Source organism: Chanodichthys erythropterus, chromosome 16 (genome assembly GCF_024489055.1).
Source record: "Chanodichthys erythropterus isolate Z2021 chromosome 16, ASM2448905v1, whole genome shotgun sequence".
NCBI classification, from domain to species: domain Eukaryota; kingdom Metazoa; phylum Chordata; class Actinopteri; order Cypriniformes; family Xenocyprididae; genus Chanodichthys; species Chanodichthys erythropterus.
In genome coordinates this window covers 13,351,177-13,369,695 of record NC_090236.1, presented here as the reverse complement: position 1 = coordinate 13,369,695, position 18,519 = coordinate 13,351,177, and the positions used below count along the sequence as shown (strand labels likewise).

The 18,519-nt window shown below is 34.8% G+C and overlaps 1 protein-coding gene across 1 annotated transcript in view; it reads right to left on the bottom strand.

Annotated features, from left to right (window-relative positions):
• The window catches only part of LOC137003749 (protein unc-13 homolog A), a gene marked incomplete at its 5' end in the record, with an annotated part of 71,390 nt that extends 64,231 nt beyond the window's left edge, over window positions 1-7,159 (bottom strand). The window contains 3 exons of the mRNA XM_067364033.1: window positions 2,006-2,123; window positions 6,853-6,952; window positions 7,114-7,159. Coding sequence (XP_067220134.1) covers window positions 2,006-2,123; window positions 6,853-6,952; window positions 7,114-7,159 — 264 coding nt within the window. The remainder of the gene's footprint in view (window positions 1-2,005; window positions 2,124-6,852; window positions 6,953-7,113) is intronic.
• Window positions 7,160-18,519: the final 11,360 nt, after the last annotated feature.

Genomic DNA, 18,519 nt, shown 5'->3' with positions numbered 1-18,519 from the left:
CTGTGACATCATCCAGACAGCTCTAACGATTGGCTGCGCTTTGACAATGCTTAGAAAACCCAACGAATGCCTCAATGGCTTCAAATCACAAAAATCACACAAACACCAGAATGTCAGAGGCCGAGAGAAGAAAATATTTATTAATTATTGAGAACAGATGATGTATTATTCATGCTACGTTATGAAAGCATGAGGGAAAACTCAGGGTCATATATAAAATGGGACATAAAAGCAGCAAATGGAGGTGTCTCGGTAAAACCGCTTACTTTAAATAAAGCAAGCGTTGGCTTACGTAACAGGACAGGAAGGGCAGAGGCGCATGAGGAGGTCTGAGTAACTGCAGCCATAAATCCAGCAGTGCGTCCTGTGTCTGCACCAGATCTAATCAAAAACTGCCCCTCAACGTGACCTTCACTTCCCCTTATCTGACATCACACACCCACTATCATCTATATTTCATTTAAAGTCTGACCTCTCCAAAGAGCACATGTATTGCTCATATGTTGCTCCTTCATAGCTTATGAGATGTAAAGAAGCTGTCTGCCCACAATATCATAAGAGAAATAAAGTTTTTGCCATCAAATATGGGCTCATTTTCTGTTAGATTTACAAGACATTATTAAGAATAAAATTCTTATTAACGGCTATCTTCTTATTATTTTCTCATTTATCTTCTTCACTCTGGTCTATTTTTATTACCACAAAAAAAAGATCAGATTACTCGATTAATCATCAAAATAATCGTCAGATTACTCGATTACCGAAATAATCATCAATGACAGCCGATTAAAGCTTGATATTTAACTTTTTAATATAGTTTTTCCTGTCATATCGAAATTGGTATCAATAATGGCATTCATATCAAACACTGATTTTTTTTAAATCTATCTATCTATCTATCTATCTATCTATCTATCTATCTATCTATCTGTCAAACTAAATCTATCTGTCTGTCTGTCAAAATAAATCTATCTATCTATCTATCTATCTATCTATCTATCTATCTCACAGCAACCACCCAGAACACCATGGCAACCGCCTAACAACCACACAAATCACCCTGGAAACATCCTAGCAACCAGCCCAAATACCCTAGCAACCGCATAGCAACACACTAGCAACCACCAATAATACCTTAGCTACCGCATAGCAACACCCTAGCGACCACCCAGAGTACCTTAGCAACCACATAGCAACACCCTAGCAACCACCCAGAACACCATGGCAACCGCCTAGCAACCACACAAATCACCCTTGAAACACACTAGCAACCACCCAGAATACCTTAGCTACCGCATAGCAACACCCTAGCGACCACCCAGAATACCTTAGCAACCGCATAGCAACACCTTAGCAACCACCCTAAGTACCCTAGCAACTGTATAGCAACATTCTATCAACCACCCTGAATACCTTAGCAACCGCATAGGAACAGCCTAGCAGCCACCCCAAGTACATTAGCAAATGCATAGCAAAACCCTTGCAACCACCTTGATTATCCTGACTCTCTCTATCTATCTATCTATCTATCTATCTATCTATCTATCTATCTATCTATCTATCTATCTATCTATCTATCTATCTATCTATCTATCTATCTATCTATCTATCTATCTATCTATCTATCTATCTATTTATGTATCTATCTATCTATCTATCTATCTAAACTACTAAACTAAAACTGAAACTTTCAAACTGAAAACTTTTAAAACTGCTTCAAACTTTCTGTACCAGCTTTTTCAAGCCAACATAAAGTTTGTCTTGGCAAACTTTTTTCATCTAGTTTAGCATAAAATTCTTATTAACGGCTATCTTCTTATTATTTTCTTATCCATCTTCACTCAAAAAAGATCAGATTACTTGATTAATCGTCAAAATAATCGACAGATTACTCGATTACTGAAATAATCATTTATGACAGCCGATTAAAGCTTGATCGAAATTGGTATCAATAATAACATTCATATCAACCACCGAAATTTTGGTATCATACAAACCCGCCGACCTCATTTGATTGGCGGATGTTCTGCAGTGGGATCCATACGTAGCCAACCATGGTGTCCCAGATCAGCCCTTTGTTCCACACCTCCACAGTGAGACCCAGATCCAGACGATTTATCTCACTAGACAGAAAGAGAGAGAGAATAAAAAGACAGAGCAAGCATTAGATGAAGATAAATGCAGGTGCGGTGCAGGTTCAGTGGGTTCGATATAGAATTTTAAAGAATCCTTTGTGCTTAGAAAGGAGAAATGTCTTCAATGAGTGCATAATACTTTCATGTTTAATGAATTTATTTTAGAAGTAGAGTATGTTTGCGAGCTGCTTAATTAATAAAAAATAATTAAAACAAAATTAATTAAAGTAAAACTAAATCCATAAAATGATCCCATGATGGGAACCCCTAAAAAAGGTTCTACAGTAGTCACCAAAAGTGATTTGTTTTTAATTACCCTAAAATTTTGATTAAACCATCAAAGTATGAGGAAAATATTTTTTTTTTTATTTTAAATATTTGAAGGTGTCATGACACGAAAAATCTAATTATCCATGATCTTGATTGTACCATTAAAACATCCTCCTCATTATAAACAAAGCATTTATTTAATCAATCTCCAAAAACAGCTCGTTTTGATATTGGGTGAGTGGGGACATGTGACATCACATGGGCAAATACATTTGCATAAGACCTCCAGAGCAAGACGTCCACCAATAGTTATTCATCATAGCATCATAGGCCCCGCCCTCTGGCGTTCAGTCGCTTAATGGTTGACACTTGCCTACACTGGATGCGAGTGTTGCATCACGTTAGAAGTAAATAGAAGTAATCAATAATTGACAATGAATTATTAGAAAAATAAGGTGGTAATGTGGTCACGAGTCAATTATTCCGCTTACACTACGGTTACCACACCTCAAAACATTATTCAGATGTTGTATTTCAAGACATTTGTCAGGTTTTTGTCCTTAAACCACTCTTGTGTGTGGGACTAATTTCCTATGCATCTAATCCCAAGCTTCCATTGCTGATACCAAACCATCTTTTGTGGTTGTAGGAAATAACTGAAATCATTTGGCGAAGTGATATAGAACTGTAATGCGGTCAAGACCTGTCTGGAACTACTTTATCTGTGCCTTTCCCTGAAAATAATTGCACACCTCAGAACGTTCATCAACCAATCAGATTTCAAGCGTTCAAGTAGCATAAGCCATTATAATCACTGACGCTGTCTACGCTGATACAGATGCGCATTCAGTTTCTGACATCCTCCACACGCTTGAGTCTGTCAACAACAGGACAAATGGAGAAGTGAAGGAACATTTGCTTTGATGCATCCAGTTTAAACAGCTTGTTTGCATCTCTGTACAGACTTCAGAAGGATCCCAGCATCAGAAACAAGTGGGTGGTTTATTGTGATGGCATCCCAGAACGCATTAAAGGATTATGTTTGTTCGGAGCATTTTATTTTGTAATCAAGGCACAGTGGAGAGTTCACAAAGAAACTTTTGTTGACAGATGAAGCAGCGACTGTATTGGATCTGACAGCAGCTGCATCACAAACATAAGTAAATAATTTCATAATGCTTTGTCAGTTTTATATGGATAATGTTTCAAAAGAATAGCGAGTGGATGTTGATACTGTTTCCTATGCAATGATGTTAGCCAATCATGACAGTGGCCGTTTACTTTAAGGAGCCGCGCCTTAAAAACATGTCATTTCAGACAGACAAAAGGGGTATTTGTAAATGTCATAAAGACAATGAGATGTTCTGTGGAAGAAAGTAAAAGGATTTTATTCAACATCAAGCCTGGCGTGAAGCAAAACACTAACCGAGAGCTGCGTGGGTGAAGAGCTCGTTTGGAATCAAGATGTGATGTTTATAGAGAGACATTTGCATTTGTTGTTCATCTGGGTTGATTGTTGGCACCACACTGAGAAGATTTCATAGACTAAACTGCTTTACATAATTACATCACGGCAAAATGGAAACAAATTGGAAACAAATCATGGCTGGGAGAAATATGCCACATATCTAATTTGCGAAACAGCAGGACACATTGTTAGAAAGAAAACCACAAGAGGAGGAAAGACATTTACATTTCTGAGATGCTAGGGCGCTCTGAGTGGTTTCACATATTTTGAATATTATTATGGTTTTAGGAATAAAATGTTGAATAAAATCAGGTGAATGCTATTCAACAGAGTAATTCTTCGGATATAGTCTCCCATTATGCCTCTATTTCTATAATAAACAACCTGAAAGAAATATAATTTTTTTTAATGCCACTTAATTTACTTATTATTAGTACGTTTTTACACAATATCGGATTTAAAACACAAAACAGCCTTTATTTGATGAGGCTTTTGCATACTACTGTTTGAAACATTCATCACTGCATACATACCGTTTCATTTTTAAAAATACTAGTAAGTATACAGTATATATGTACAGTATGCAGTATAATATTTTATTCTGAACACGTAGCAGAGATTCTCTGCAGAGCCGCGTTATGCAAGAACGGCCATGCTGCACCAGCGCAGATGCTTTGAGTTCATCTGCACGCTGTCTGCTATCAATGAACGAGAGAGAGATATATGAATGAACGCGGGAGAGAGTGTGCTGGCGAATGAAGGGATGAGAGGGGGAGATAAAGTGAAGATGACAGCGATAGAGCTAAGCAATCAAACAGAAGATACTGAGCAAGTGAAAGGAGAAAAAGGGAACAGACTAGATCGCATGACTTCATACTCACAGAGAAGAAATGTAATGGACAGCAAATGGAGATGTTTCAGATGTTTCTCCTGAGGAAAAACACCCCTGTAATCTCAAATGTGTCTCCATTAGATTTTCAAACCCAAAATCAAATGATCTGAGCTGCTATCCACATTAATTTTAGAGCTGATTCATTTATATTTATAGCTAAATCTACATTTTTATTTGTCCTGAAGAATTTTAGGAAAAACATCTGATACAAAGTTGATACTTAAACGTAGTCTGCACCAATAGCCTCGTGGGCAGCACCGCAATGTAGCGCCCTTGCGCTTTAGGCGACCCAAGTTCGAGTCCCGACTCATAGACCTTTCCCGATCCTGTTCCCCTCTCTCTCTCCCACTTCACTTCCTGTCTACATACTGTCCTATCATAATAAAAAAGGTAAAAACTGCAAAAATTAATCTTAAAAAAAAGTTGATACTATTGAAGGCCACATTATACTCACAGTAAATTGTCACGTTACATTTATTTATTACTTTATAAATCAGATTGCTTTAACCCTCTGGTGCTCTTCTGTAATTTTTGACCAAAAAATTTTACGTTTTGATTTTTTAAATTTTTTACTTCTTCAGAATGGTATGAAAATTGGTAAAAGTTTTGGCACTTGCTATGTGAACACACAAAAAAATCATGAACGAATTTCATCTAGTGGAAGCGTTTGGTACTGCGCCCAAACAAAATCTTACTGAAAGTTAATTTTTTGAGATATCAACCTTGTTTAGACTTATGGCTTTGATTTTCATTTTAAGAGTAAAATGTGTTTTGGAAAATATATATTTTTAAAAAAATAAAAAATATATATTTATTTAAAAATTTGAAAATAGTATTTTTGTGCATTTTTCATAACAATAAACGTAAAATTCTAAAACTTCAAGTTTATTATTAAAAAAATTCACTTTAGCATTAATCTACCAAGTGTCTGTAAAAAGAGAGCAAACTTCAGTCTGTGCTCCAAAACATTCAAGATTTATGACCGTTTAAGTTAGAAATTTCATTTTCAGGTCTATGCTCAAAAAGTGAATAAATGGATTATAACTACGGCATAAATATTATTTATTCCCCTGAAAATACAAAATATTAACTAAAAAACATTATCAAACTAAAATAGTACATTCTTTTCATTGCTATAAAATAATTTCAGTCATTTTTGACCGCCAGCACCAGAGGGTTAAAGCAGCTTTACATTATTAAACATGAAAAATAGTGTCAAAGTCACTTTCAATAAGAATTACAACTTCAATTTCTACATTAAAGCGGCTCTCCGGTGTGTTCATGTTTTTACTCGCATCTGACCTCGACGGACTGAACAGAAGAAATGAACCGAAGGTTTCCACATCAAAGAGGGCGGAGCCACGGCCCAATGGTAGTATGAAGGTGTTTATGAATGTTTTGAACTCCTGAAACGAACGCCAAACAAACTTTGATTTGGCTTGATTTTGTTTAAAATGACATCACACCAGTTTGTTTTTCGATTTCGCTGGAAATATATAAGTGTCATGAGCACCAGTTGGTCTATCTAGCACCAGTTGTTCCTCACCCCACTTGTGAACTTCATTTCCCATAACACACTTCCTGGACTCATTATCCTGATTACACCCAGCTGTTTTGTGTTTCATTTGTGTCTATTTATACCCTGTTTGTTTCTGCTTTTGTTATTGAGGTTTCATTTACTGTCACTAGGTTTTTGTGTTTGTTTTCTTTGTTTATTGTGGACTATTCTGTGGACTCTGACCCTTGCCTGCCTCGGTTATGTTTTTGGATTGCCCAATTAAAGCTGCACATGGATCTTACCTTCTTGTGTCTGTGCATTTGTGACAATAAGGGCTTTAAGTGTGCTGATTCATGAGAGAGCAACTTCTGAGCAAATACGATTTTCCTGTCCAGCTGAACACAGCAGGAATATCTAATAAGAGCACAATGTTACATAACTCATGAAGATAATTACAATAAAACTGTTTAGATTAAGACTAATAAAAGACTGACCATGACATGAAAACCAACAGGATGAAACAGACACAAAGATGAAGAGGAAATGAAAGCAAAAAAATCAAAGAAGGACAGAAATATGAAGGACTCACAACATGAAGTCTTGCTCCCAGCTGGGCTGGCTGCCCCGTACCGCGATAGTCGTACTCTTCACATTCTGAACTTTCAGAGTCACATACGTGTTGAATTTCTCTGCATTAGCAAAAGGAATAAGAAATATCATAACATTCACATAAAGTGTTTCTGAGATTTTAAATTTTAAATCTATCTATCTATGTATCTATCTACTAGTTGATCAATACAAAAGAGACTCACACAAGCTGTCAAATCATGAATGATATTGGTTCACTTACCCTGCGGTCCATCATACTTGGCCTTCTTCACTGTGAATAACAAACAGAGGAGTAATGGTTAGTATCAGACAAATAATGAGCAAATAAATCAGAACAAAAATGAGATCAAAGCTTCAGTTAATCTCAAACACAACAAAAGATTTTGATGTTTGTCTGTTCAAACCTCTCTGCATCAACAGAGTTGTATTTCTGTGAAAACCTCCCGCTGTGAGAGTAAGTGAAAAAAATTCATGAACATGATTCGAAAAGGTTAAATAGTCCTGAAAAAAAAGTCACACATTGGAAATAAATGGGAGACGAATTTCATCTAGTGGAAGGTATTGGTACTGCGCCCAAACAAAATCTTACTGAAAGCTAATTTTTTGAGATATCAACCTCAAACTTGTTTAGACTTATGGCTTTGATTTTCTTGCATTTTTAGAGTAAAATGTGTTTTGGAAAATATATATTTCATTTAAAATTTGAAAATAGTATTTTTGTGCATTTTTCATAACAATAAACGTAAAATTCTAAAAGTTCACTTTAAAAAGAAAATTCACTTTAGCAATAATCTGCCAAGTGTTGTCTTTAAAAAGAGAGCAAACTTCAGTCTGTGCTCCAAAACATTCAAGATTTATGACCGTTTAAAATTTAATTTTCAGGTCTAAGCTCAAAAAGTGAATAAATTAATTATAACTACGGCATAAATATAATTCTGTACCATAAAATCCCCTGAAAATACAAAATATTAACCAAAAAACATTATCGAACTAAAATAGTACATTCTTTTCATTGCTATAAAATAATTTCAGTCATTTTTGACCGCCAGCACCAGAGGGTTAAATACAGTATTAAACATGCAAAACAATATCAAAGTTACTTTCAATTATAATTACAACTTCAATTTCTACATTAAAGCGGCTCTCTGGTGTGTTCATGTTTTCACTCACATCTGACCTCGATGCAAGTAAAATGCAGAAGTGTCTGAGACATACTGTATATATTTAGAAAAAGAAGAGGTCATATATTATAGATTGGTCTCTTCATAAAGAAGTGAGGGGATTTCTTAACATTTCCCATCTCTCTGCACAGTGATGACGTGTGTCTCTGCATTACCGATGCCCGCTGTAGCACATCATGGCATGCATTGCAGAGGAGCATTAATATTCAAACCCTCTCTGTACCCCCATCCAACCCACCCGAAGCTCATCTTCTCTCCTCTTCCTCAGAACGGCCATTAAAACAGGAAGTGAGTGGGTTTTAAAGCCATGAGTCAGCCGGACTCTACACACACACACACACACACTGCTGGTCCTCTATAAACGCTTCATGTGGTTTCATCTTCACTCCAATCTAAATTGAGCTGCATTCTGGGTAATCATTACTATAGTGCTGTTGCGGTGATTTTGATGCGTTCGCATTCGTTCCGGAACCGACCGGAATTCCGGCCAATAAAACCATTTGAAAAGATGAGAGGACAGAGCCGGCATTAGTTTAATCTCACACACTCAGGCAGAGAGAGCCCACGTCAGCGCTGCAGGATATGACATCAGAGAAGGATGAAGATTGAGCAGATGTTGCGAGACTGATCAATATATTGTTCCAGGTCACACTTTTGAGTTCTCAGAAATACTGATTAAAGGATGTTTTTTGTTGAAATTGTGTGATTATTTCTCATTTAGGGTCATGAACATGCCTGCAAAATTTCGACACCATGAGAAATTTCATGGTTAAACCAAAATAAACATAAAAAAAATATGTATTTTGTAATTTCAGTTTCTCAACTACCAACTGAGGGTATTTAACCCTCAAAAACGAGACGGTTCTAAAATGTTTAATACATTTTAACCCACTAATTCAATCTGTATGCTTTAAAATACAGTACAGTAAAGAGGAGATTCTCTGCTTTCCAGTGATATTGCATTTATGTCATTCTGATCTCATTCTCATTCAGAGCCTCCGTGGTTACGTCATCAAAATCTGCAGCATTGATTTGTTAAGGCAATGCATGTGGTTTGTTCCTCTAAGCCAAACAGGAACGATTGTTGATGCCTAGTCCCACCTCCTATGCCCAGATTGGTTCAAACCATCATCATCTCATTTGAACCACGATACTATCATGTTTCTTTGGAAGTATGAATAAGCTCAAAGTGAAAGTATTTGCGTGTATCTGCATGTATGAAAACACAAAAATTAAAGATTTGAATGAGAACACTCATGTTACAAAGCATGACTTTGACATAACATGAACCTTTTTTGGACACACATTATCAATAAATAAAGTACACCTGTTTATCCCTAAAGAGTAATATTGTAGCTTTATCTAGGGTAATATTGTAACAAATGGCTATAACTTGCTTAGAGATTGTTACATTCAGACAAAATTCCATCTGAAAGTTTAAAACATCCAAATATAACTTTTTAAAAGAAAAAATTCAAACTTCAGGAGGTTTTGTGTGAGTTTACAGTGAAAAACACTAGATTTTTGCTGCCGTTTTTTTGAAATTCTGGGAATTTTATCCATTCTCAGACAAAATAAATGTAAAATTGGCACTTTAAATGAGCTAAACTGAAACTTCAAGTGCTAGAATGGGTTAGAAAACCAGAGGAAAGTGCAGGCGAGTCAGGAGCCCCAAAAATGCTCTTTAAGGGTTAAATTCACAATTCTGCATTTGACAGATGCGTTTATTCAAAGAATTTATTCTGCATTGAAGGTGTAAATGTTTATCAGTTCATGCATGTGAATTTTGTGGGAATCAAACTCATTATCTTGCCATTTTTATCACCATATTTTTTAATTTTTTTAAATAATATGTTCTCGTGTTTATTTTTTTTGTAATGTTGTAATAAGTATTAATGGTTTTTTTTGTATTGTATTGAATCCAATTAGGGTCAATTTGACAGAACATAACGATCGTCCCCAGAAGCTCAACGTAAAACAAGAGTTAGGAGACTATTCAGTTTGTTCAGCACTCAATGGAAGGAAAACACAGATAATGAAACTTCAGAGCACGAGGAGAAATGAAAGTCACACAGGGAATAGTAGGGAAATTCCTTTGTGACTTCCTTTCTTTTGAGAAACACAAAAGGATTTTTATCAAACAACAAAAGCATACGGTGAGCAAAGGCTGTCAAGAACAAAACAGCACTACGAAAGTATCATTAAAGCAGTCCATAAGACAGTTATAAAATATTAATGTCTTTTGAAGCCATACAATAGCTTTGTGTAAGGAACGGAACATCATTTAAAGGTGCCCTAGAATCAAAAATTGAATTTACCTTGGCATAGTTGAATAACAAGAGTTCAGTACATGGAAATGACACACAGTGAGTCTCAAACTCCATTGTTTCCTCCTTCTAAATCTCATTTGTTTAAGATAGATAGATAGATAGATAAGTTTGCAGGTGAGGTTATTGAACGTGTCCCAGATGCATATAAAAATAGATCAGCTTCTTTATATCTGCACAGTAGACAGAAATATGATGACCCGATGCAGGCAGAGCAGCCACTATGCATCTGTGCAAAGACCAAGTCTATTTTCAGCCACTGAGATCTTTCCACTTCACAGCTAAAACATAAGAAGACCCTCAGTCAACTAATGGCTGAAGAACTGGGACAAAACCGGAAGCAATCTTTGCCATGCAGCTCCACCTCTGATTGCTAATTACTGTTAAATGTGGTTAAATTTACCATCGTTTCTTACTGTCATATGGAGACAATTTTCATTATTAAACACTTGCAGTCTGTATAATTCATAAACACAGACCTCACTCTAATATATCAGTACAGCAGTGTAGCATTAGCCCATGAAGAGGACGCTGGATCGCAGAACCCAGGAAACTAGTGCTTAATAATAGCTCAAAATCATAAATCACTGGCAATATAAATAATTCAGAGCTGGATCTGGTGCCCACAAACAACACATTTGAGGGTTATATTAGCTGTGTGAACTTTGTAAATGCCCTGTATTTATTCGAGAGCTCAGCCGAGGGGAAAACAACCAGCTTACTGTGAAAGGAAATGAAGCAAAGGAGTTAAAAACAATTCAGATGCAGTTCTGCTGTTCAGTGAACATGTCTAGTATATAAGTGCGAGTGCATTTGAAAATGCAAGAACGCTTGAAAATGTTCTCATATAATGAGGTTCAGCTGAACACACTGAGAAATAATGTGTGCAAAAATCAAAACATTCACTCTGAAATCTAATGGGCCTCTTGAATGGGTTTTACATTCATGGCCAGAGGAAGATGCTATTGCTCAGATGTCGCTCTTTTATAACATTGATTCAGATGTTTCTCCTAAAACACAAATGAGTCACAATTGTCATGAAGTAAGTGTATAAATGTCTTAAAAAGCATTCGGACATCATTTATGAGCAATAAAACTCCTCATAAACATCAAAACATCATCAGTAAATGTGAAGATTTTTACTGTAACGGGTGGACCAATCAGACACAAATTATTCATTATATTTATGGTTTATCTGGTAATGTATTTGGACATAAACATTTTTGTCACATACTGTTTTTCGCATACTATATAGTAGAGAAGTGTTCGATTTTGGATGCAGCCAATGTATTCGGACATATAACTTTTGTCACATACTGTTTTTGCATACTATATACTAGGGAAGTATTCGATTTCGGATGCAGCCAATGTATTTGGACATGCTACTTTTGTCACATACCGTTTTTTGCATACTATATAATAGAGAAGTGTTCAATTTTGGATGCAGCCAATGCATTTGGACATGCTACTTTTGTCACATACTGTTTTTTGCATACTATATACTAGAGAAGAATTCGATTTCGGATGCAGCCAATGTATTCGGACATACAACTTTTGTCACATACTGTTTTTGCATACTATATACTAGAGAAGTGTTCGATTTCGGATGCAGCCAATGTATTCGGACATACAACTTTTGTCACATACCGTTTTTGCATACTATATACTAGAGAAGTGTTCAATTTTGGATGCAGCCAATGTATTTGGACATGCTACTTTTGTCACATACTGTTTTTCACATACTATATACTAGAGAAGAATTCGATTTCGGATGCAGCCAATGTATTCGGACATACAACTTTTGTCACATACTGTTTTTGCATACTATATACTAGAGAAGTATTCGATTTCGGATGCAGCCAATGTATTCGGACATACAACTTTTGTCACATACTGTTTTTGCATACTATATACTAGAGAAGTGTTCGATTTCGGATGCAGCCAATGTATTTGGACATACTACTTTTGCCACATATTGTTTTTGCATACTATATACTAGAGAAGTGTTCGATTTCGGATGCAGCCAATGTATTCGGACATGCTACTTTTGTCACATACCATTTTTTGCATACTATATACTAGAGAAGTGTTCGATTTCGGATGCAGCCAATGTATTCGGACATGCTACTTTTGTCACATACTGTTTTTGAATACTATATACTAGAGAAGAATTCAATTTCGGATGCAGCCAATGTATTCGGACATACAACTTTTGTCACATACTGTTTTTGCATACTATATACTAGAGAAGTATTCGATTTCGGATGCAGCCAATGTATTCGGACATACAACTTTTGTCACATACTGCTTTTTGCATACTATATACTAGAGAATTGTTCAATTTTGGATGCAACCAATGTATTTGGACATGCTACTTTTGTCACATACTGTTTTTCGCATACTATATACTAGAGAAGTGTTCGATTTTGGATGCAGCCAATGTATTTGGACATGCTACTTTTGTCACATACTGTTTTTCGCATACTATATACTAGAGAAGTGTTCGATTTTGGATGCAGCCCATGTATTCAGACATGCTACTTTTGTCACATACTGTTTTTCACATACTATATACTAGGGAAGTATTCGATTTCGGATGCAGCCAATGTATTCGGACATACAACTTTTGTCACATACTGTTTTTGCATACTATATACTAGAGAAGTGTTCAATTTCGGATGCAGCCAATGTATTTGGACATGCTACTTTTGTCACATACTGTTTTTGAATACTATATACTAGAGAAGAATTCAATTTCGGATGCAGCCAATGTATTCGGACATACAACTTTTGTCACATACTGTTTTTGCATACTATATACTAGAGAAGTATTCGATTTCGGATGCAGCCAATGTATTCGGACATACAACTTTTGTCACATACTGCTTTTTGCATACTATATACTAGAGAATTGTTCAATTTTGGATGCAACCAATGTATTTGGACATGCTACTTTTGTCACATACTGTTTTTCGCATACTATATACTAGAGAAGTGTTCGATTTTGGATGCAGCCAATGTATTTGGACATGCTACTTTTGTCACATACTGTTTTTCGCATACTATATACTAGAGAAGTGTTCGATTTTGGATGCAGCCCATGTATTCAGACATGCTACTTTTGTCACATACTGTTTTTCACATACTATATACTAGGGAAGTATTCGATTTCGGATGCAGCCAATGTATTCGGACATACAACTTTTGTCACATACTGTTTTTGCATACTATATACTAGAGAAGTGTTCAATTTCGGATGCAGCCAATGTATTTGGACATGCTACTTTTGTCACATACTGTTTTTGCATACTATATACTAGAGAAGTGTTCAATTTCGGATGCAGCCAATGTATTCGGACATACTACTTTTGCCACATACTGTTTTTGCATACTATATACTAGAGAAGTGTTCGATTTCGGATGCAGCCAATGTATTTGGACATGCTACTTTTGTCACATACTGTTTTTTGCATACTATATACTAGAGAAGTGTTAAATTTTGGATGCAGCCAATGTATTTGGACATGCTACTTTTGTCACATACTGTTTTTCGCATACTATATAATAGAGAAGTGTTAAATTTTGGATGCAGCCAATGTATTTGGACATGCTACTTTTGTCACATACTGTTTTTCGCATACTATATAATAGAGAAGTGTTCAATTTTGGATGCAGCCAATGTATTTGGACAAGCTACTTTTGTCACATTCTGTTTTTCGCATACTATATACTAGAGAAGTGTTCGATTTCGGATGCAGCCAATGTATTTGGACATGCTACTTTTGTCACATACTGTTTTTTGCATACTATATACTAGAGAAGTGTTCGATTTCGGATGCAGCCCATGTATTCGGACATACAACTTTTGTCATATACTGTTTTTGCATACTATATACTAGAGAAGTGTTCAATTTTGGATGCAGCCAATGTATTTGGACATGCTACTTTTGTCACATACTGTTTTTCGCATACTATATACTAGAGAAGTGTTCAATTTTGGATGCAGCCAATGTATTCGGACATGCTACTTTTGTCACATACTGTTTTTCGCATACTATATACTAGAGAAGTGTTCAATTTTGGATGCAGCCAATGTATTTGGACATGCTACTTTTGTCACATACTGTTTTTCACATACTATATACTAGAGAAGTGTTCAATTTTGGATGCAGCCAATGTATTTGGACATGCTACTTTTGTCACATACTGTTTTTGAATACTATATACTAGAGAAGAATTCAATTTTGGATGCAGCCAATGTATTCGGACATGCTACTTTTATCACATACTGTTTTTCGCATACTATATACTAGAGAAGTGTTCGATTTCTGATGCAGCCAATGTATTTGGGCATGCTACTTTTGTCACATACTGTTTTTCACATACTATATACTAGAGAAGTGTTCAATTTTGGATGCAGCCAATGTATTTGGACATGCTACTTTTGTCACATACTGTTTTTGAATACTATATACTAGAGAAGAATTCAATTTTGGATGCAGCCAATGTATTCGGACATGCTACTTTTATCACATACTGTTTTTCGCATACTATATACTAGAGAAGTGTTCGATTTCGGATGCAGCCAATGTATTTGGGCATGCTACTTTTGTCACATACTGTTTTTCGCATACTATATACTAGAGAAGTGTTCAATTTTGGATGCAGCCAATGTATTTGGACATGCTACTTTTGTCACATACTGTTTTTCACATACTATATACTAGAGAAGTGTTCAATTTTGGATGCAGCCAATGTATTTGGACATGCTACTTTTGTCACATACTGTTTTTGAATACTATATACTAGAGAAGAATTCAATTTTGGATGCAGCCAATGTATTCGGACATGCTACTTTTATCACATACTGTTTTTCGCATACTATATACTAGAGAAGAATTCAATTTTGGATGCAGCCAATGTATTTGGACATGCTACTTTTGTCACATACTGTTTTTGAATACTATATACTAGAGAAGAATTCAATTTTGGATGCAGCCAATGTATTCGGACATGCTACTTTTATCACATACTGTTTTTCGCATACTATATACTAGAGAAGTGTTCGATTTCGGATGCAGCCAATGTATTCGGACATGCTACTTTTGTCATATACTGTTTTTGCATACTAGATACTTAGGTGGGACTGATGGTCCTTTTCATGTGGTTAAATGACTCTTTTCATAACTTCATTTCCAGTTTCACTTTCATGTGTGATTGTGTGAACGTGTTTGTTTAGATTAGTTTGTGTTCGTGATTTAGTTAAAATTCCCGTGTGGTGAAAATCAAGTTCTTAATGTTGTTCATAAGTCTATCTGGTGTTTTTAACATGCTTTAAGGCAAACCATGTGCAAATTCATAAGTTAACACCATTGCTGAGTATTTTCTCTTCAAAACTGCAGTAAACCAAAGATAGTCTAAAAAACGCATTTTAAAGTCGCTGGTGTTTGTGACGTCACAAACTACCTTGTAACCAATCACGTCAGCATGCCAGCGGGCCTTAGCCTATCATTAACTGAACGCGCAATACTGAGCATTCCCTGGATGAACTGATTAATTGATTGCAATATTAATTTAGCTACATCAAGTTAATCAGATTAACTGATCCAAATATTCATAATTAATCAAAAGTTATGATTAATTATTAATATTTGCCCTTTGAGCTAATTTGCTACAATACAATAAGAGTATAGAGCTTTAAAATGTATATGGACTTCACTGCAGTGCGAATAATTTGAGAATTCAATGAGAAATGTTTGAGATTTCAGACTTTTAAATGCAGACTTTGAGATCTTGGCTAATCTGAACACCGTTTAAGACATTATTAAGATTTCTTCTGAAACAAATGTGAGATTGCATGGTCGTTTTCTAACAAGCAACATATGAAAACAAGAGACTTCATTTTCTCTTCATCATTGCAATCTAAGTTGAGAAATTAAAGTGATTTTTCTTTCATTTTGGCCAAGTATCTTAAAAAGCGTTTAGACATTATTTGTGAGCAATAAAACTCCTCATACACATAGAAACACATTACTAACTGTCAACACTTTGCTTTTTCCTGAGAAGTTTGGCTGAAAACAGGTGGTGGGATGTTATCCGCCCATGCGAAAGCGTTTTCAATATTACATAAGTGTGAAAACACTCCTACATTCAGCATCCGTAGAGGGATGACAACCCCACCAAACATCATAAGAGTTATATCACACAGTGAGCTATTATGTAAAGCATTCATATAGGATGTTTAGAATTCATTATGCAAACTGTTAAAGGTTATATATGCAAATGTGTCTAATGGAGCGCCTGACAATACCAAACACATGCTATCTTAAGAGCTTAATTTAGACATGACCCTTTATGCTCCACACTCTCTCCTGTAATGAACATTGATCCAACACCTCTGTCATGACAAACAGCACATCAAGAATAAGAGCTTCAGTTGTCTCTCTGAGCAATAAACCTATGACCCTTTTCCCGAGCAGTCGCTGTGCCTTTACTCTTGGACTTCCTCTAAATCAAAGCTCCTGATTTACAGCGCAGGAAAGAGAGAGTGGACTGAGACAATTCCCAGACGAGGGACTTGACTTCAGAAGGAAGCTGCTGTCAGAGTCTTAATATTGTGTTTGAGCGTAAATCTAGCAATTTCCCAGGCATAATTCATCCTAAAAAAGGGGGGATTGGACATATTGTGATTTTTTTTTCCATTACAAAAAAATCTCATCATAATACAAATAATAAGAATAGTCCTGGATGGACAAAATAATCTTTTAATCATTTAAGGCAATACAAATACTACTATGATACTATATAGTTATTTAGTAGTTAACATGAATTAAGAATAAACAATACTTCTACAGCATTTATTAAGCCTAGTTAATGTTAATTTCAACATTTACTAATACATTATTAAAATCAAAAGTTGTATTTGTTACCATATGCACTGTGAACTAACATGAACAAACAATGAACAATTGAAATTTAATCAAATAACATTAAAAAAACTGTAACAAATGTATTGCTCATTGTTCATGTTAAATAAATAATGTTAACAAATGAGACCTTATTGTAAATTGTATTTTTTTTATACATACACTTTATTCATTCAGTGTTGGGTGTAATGCGTTACTAAGTAATTAATTACTGTTAAAGTAAATTTAAAGTAAAGTAAGGGATTACTCTTAATTTTTCTGTAATTTAATTACAGTTACTTCTGATGTAAATGCATTAAATACTTTAGAGACTATAGAACAAATATATATAAAACAATAGTGGATTTAATATTATTATGTATTGTAAATTTAAATACTTTGGTCAGTTCAAGAATAATTTATGCAATTTTACATTATTTATTCGAAAGAATTAAAAGAGCCGTTTCATATCAATCCTTGTTTTATTCAACTGGTCGAGGTTGATATGAGATTTAGAAAGTAATTAGTAAGTAATGCAATACTTCTTAAAGAGAGAATTAGTACAGTAATCTAATTACACTGTTGAAGATGTAATTAATTACTTTTTTAGATTAACTTATCCAACATACACACACACACACACAAACATGCATACATACCATAATGCAAAAAAAAAATAAAAACATAAAATTTATGTTAATACACAATATATATAATTTTTTACATTAACTTTTTCATTGAATGTGTCACAAAAATCTAAATAAGCTATATATATATATATATACATATATATATATATATATATATATGTGTGTGTGTATACAGAATATATATATATATATATGTATATATATTGATGTTTGTGTTTCTTTGATGTTTAACACTTTATATTTAATTTAATTTATACATATATACAGTCAAACCAAAAATTATTCATCAAAAATTTGACATGTTTGATATTTTTGATATAGTTCAGGACACTATAGTTCATTTATGTAAATGAGGATAGCAAAATAAAGTAAACTGTGACATATTATACCCGAAAATTCTTCATACAGTGGACTACCAGTAAAATTGATAAAAAATTTGGAACCAAAAATTATTCAGACACTTCGACCTGACCATGTTTTGCTTAAGTGTTTTCTGACATATTTAAGATGAATATTTTCTGACACAGTTTAACTCTGAAATCTTGTCATATTTTATTACCATTTTTTTAATTTTAGAGAATAAA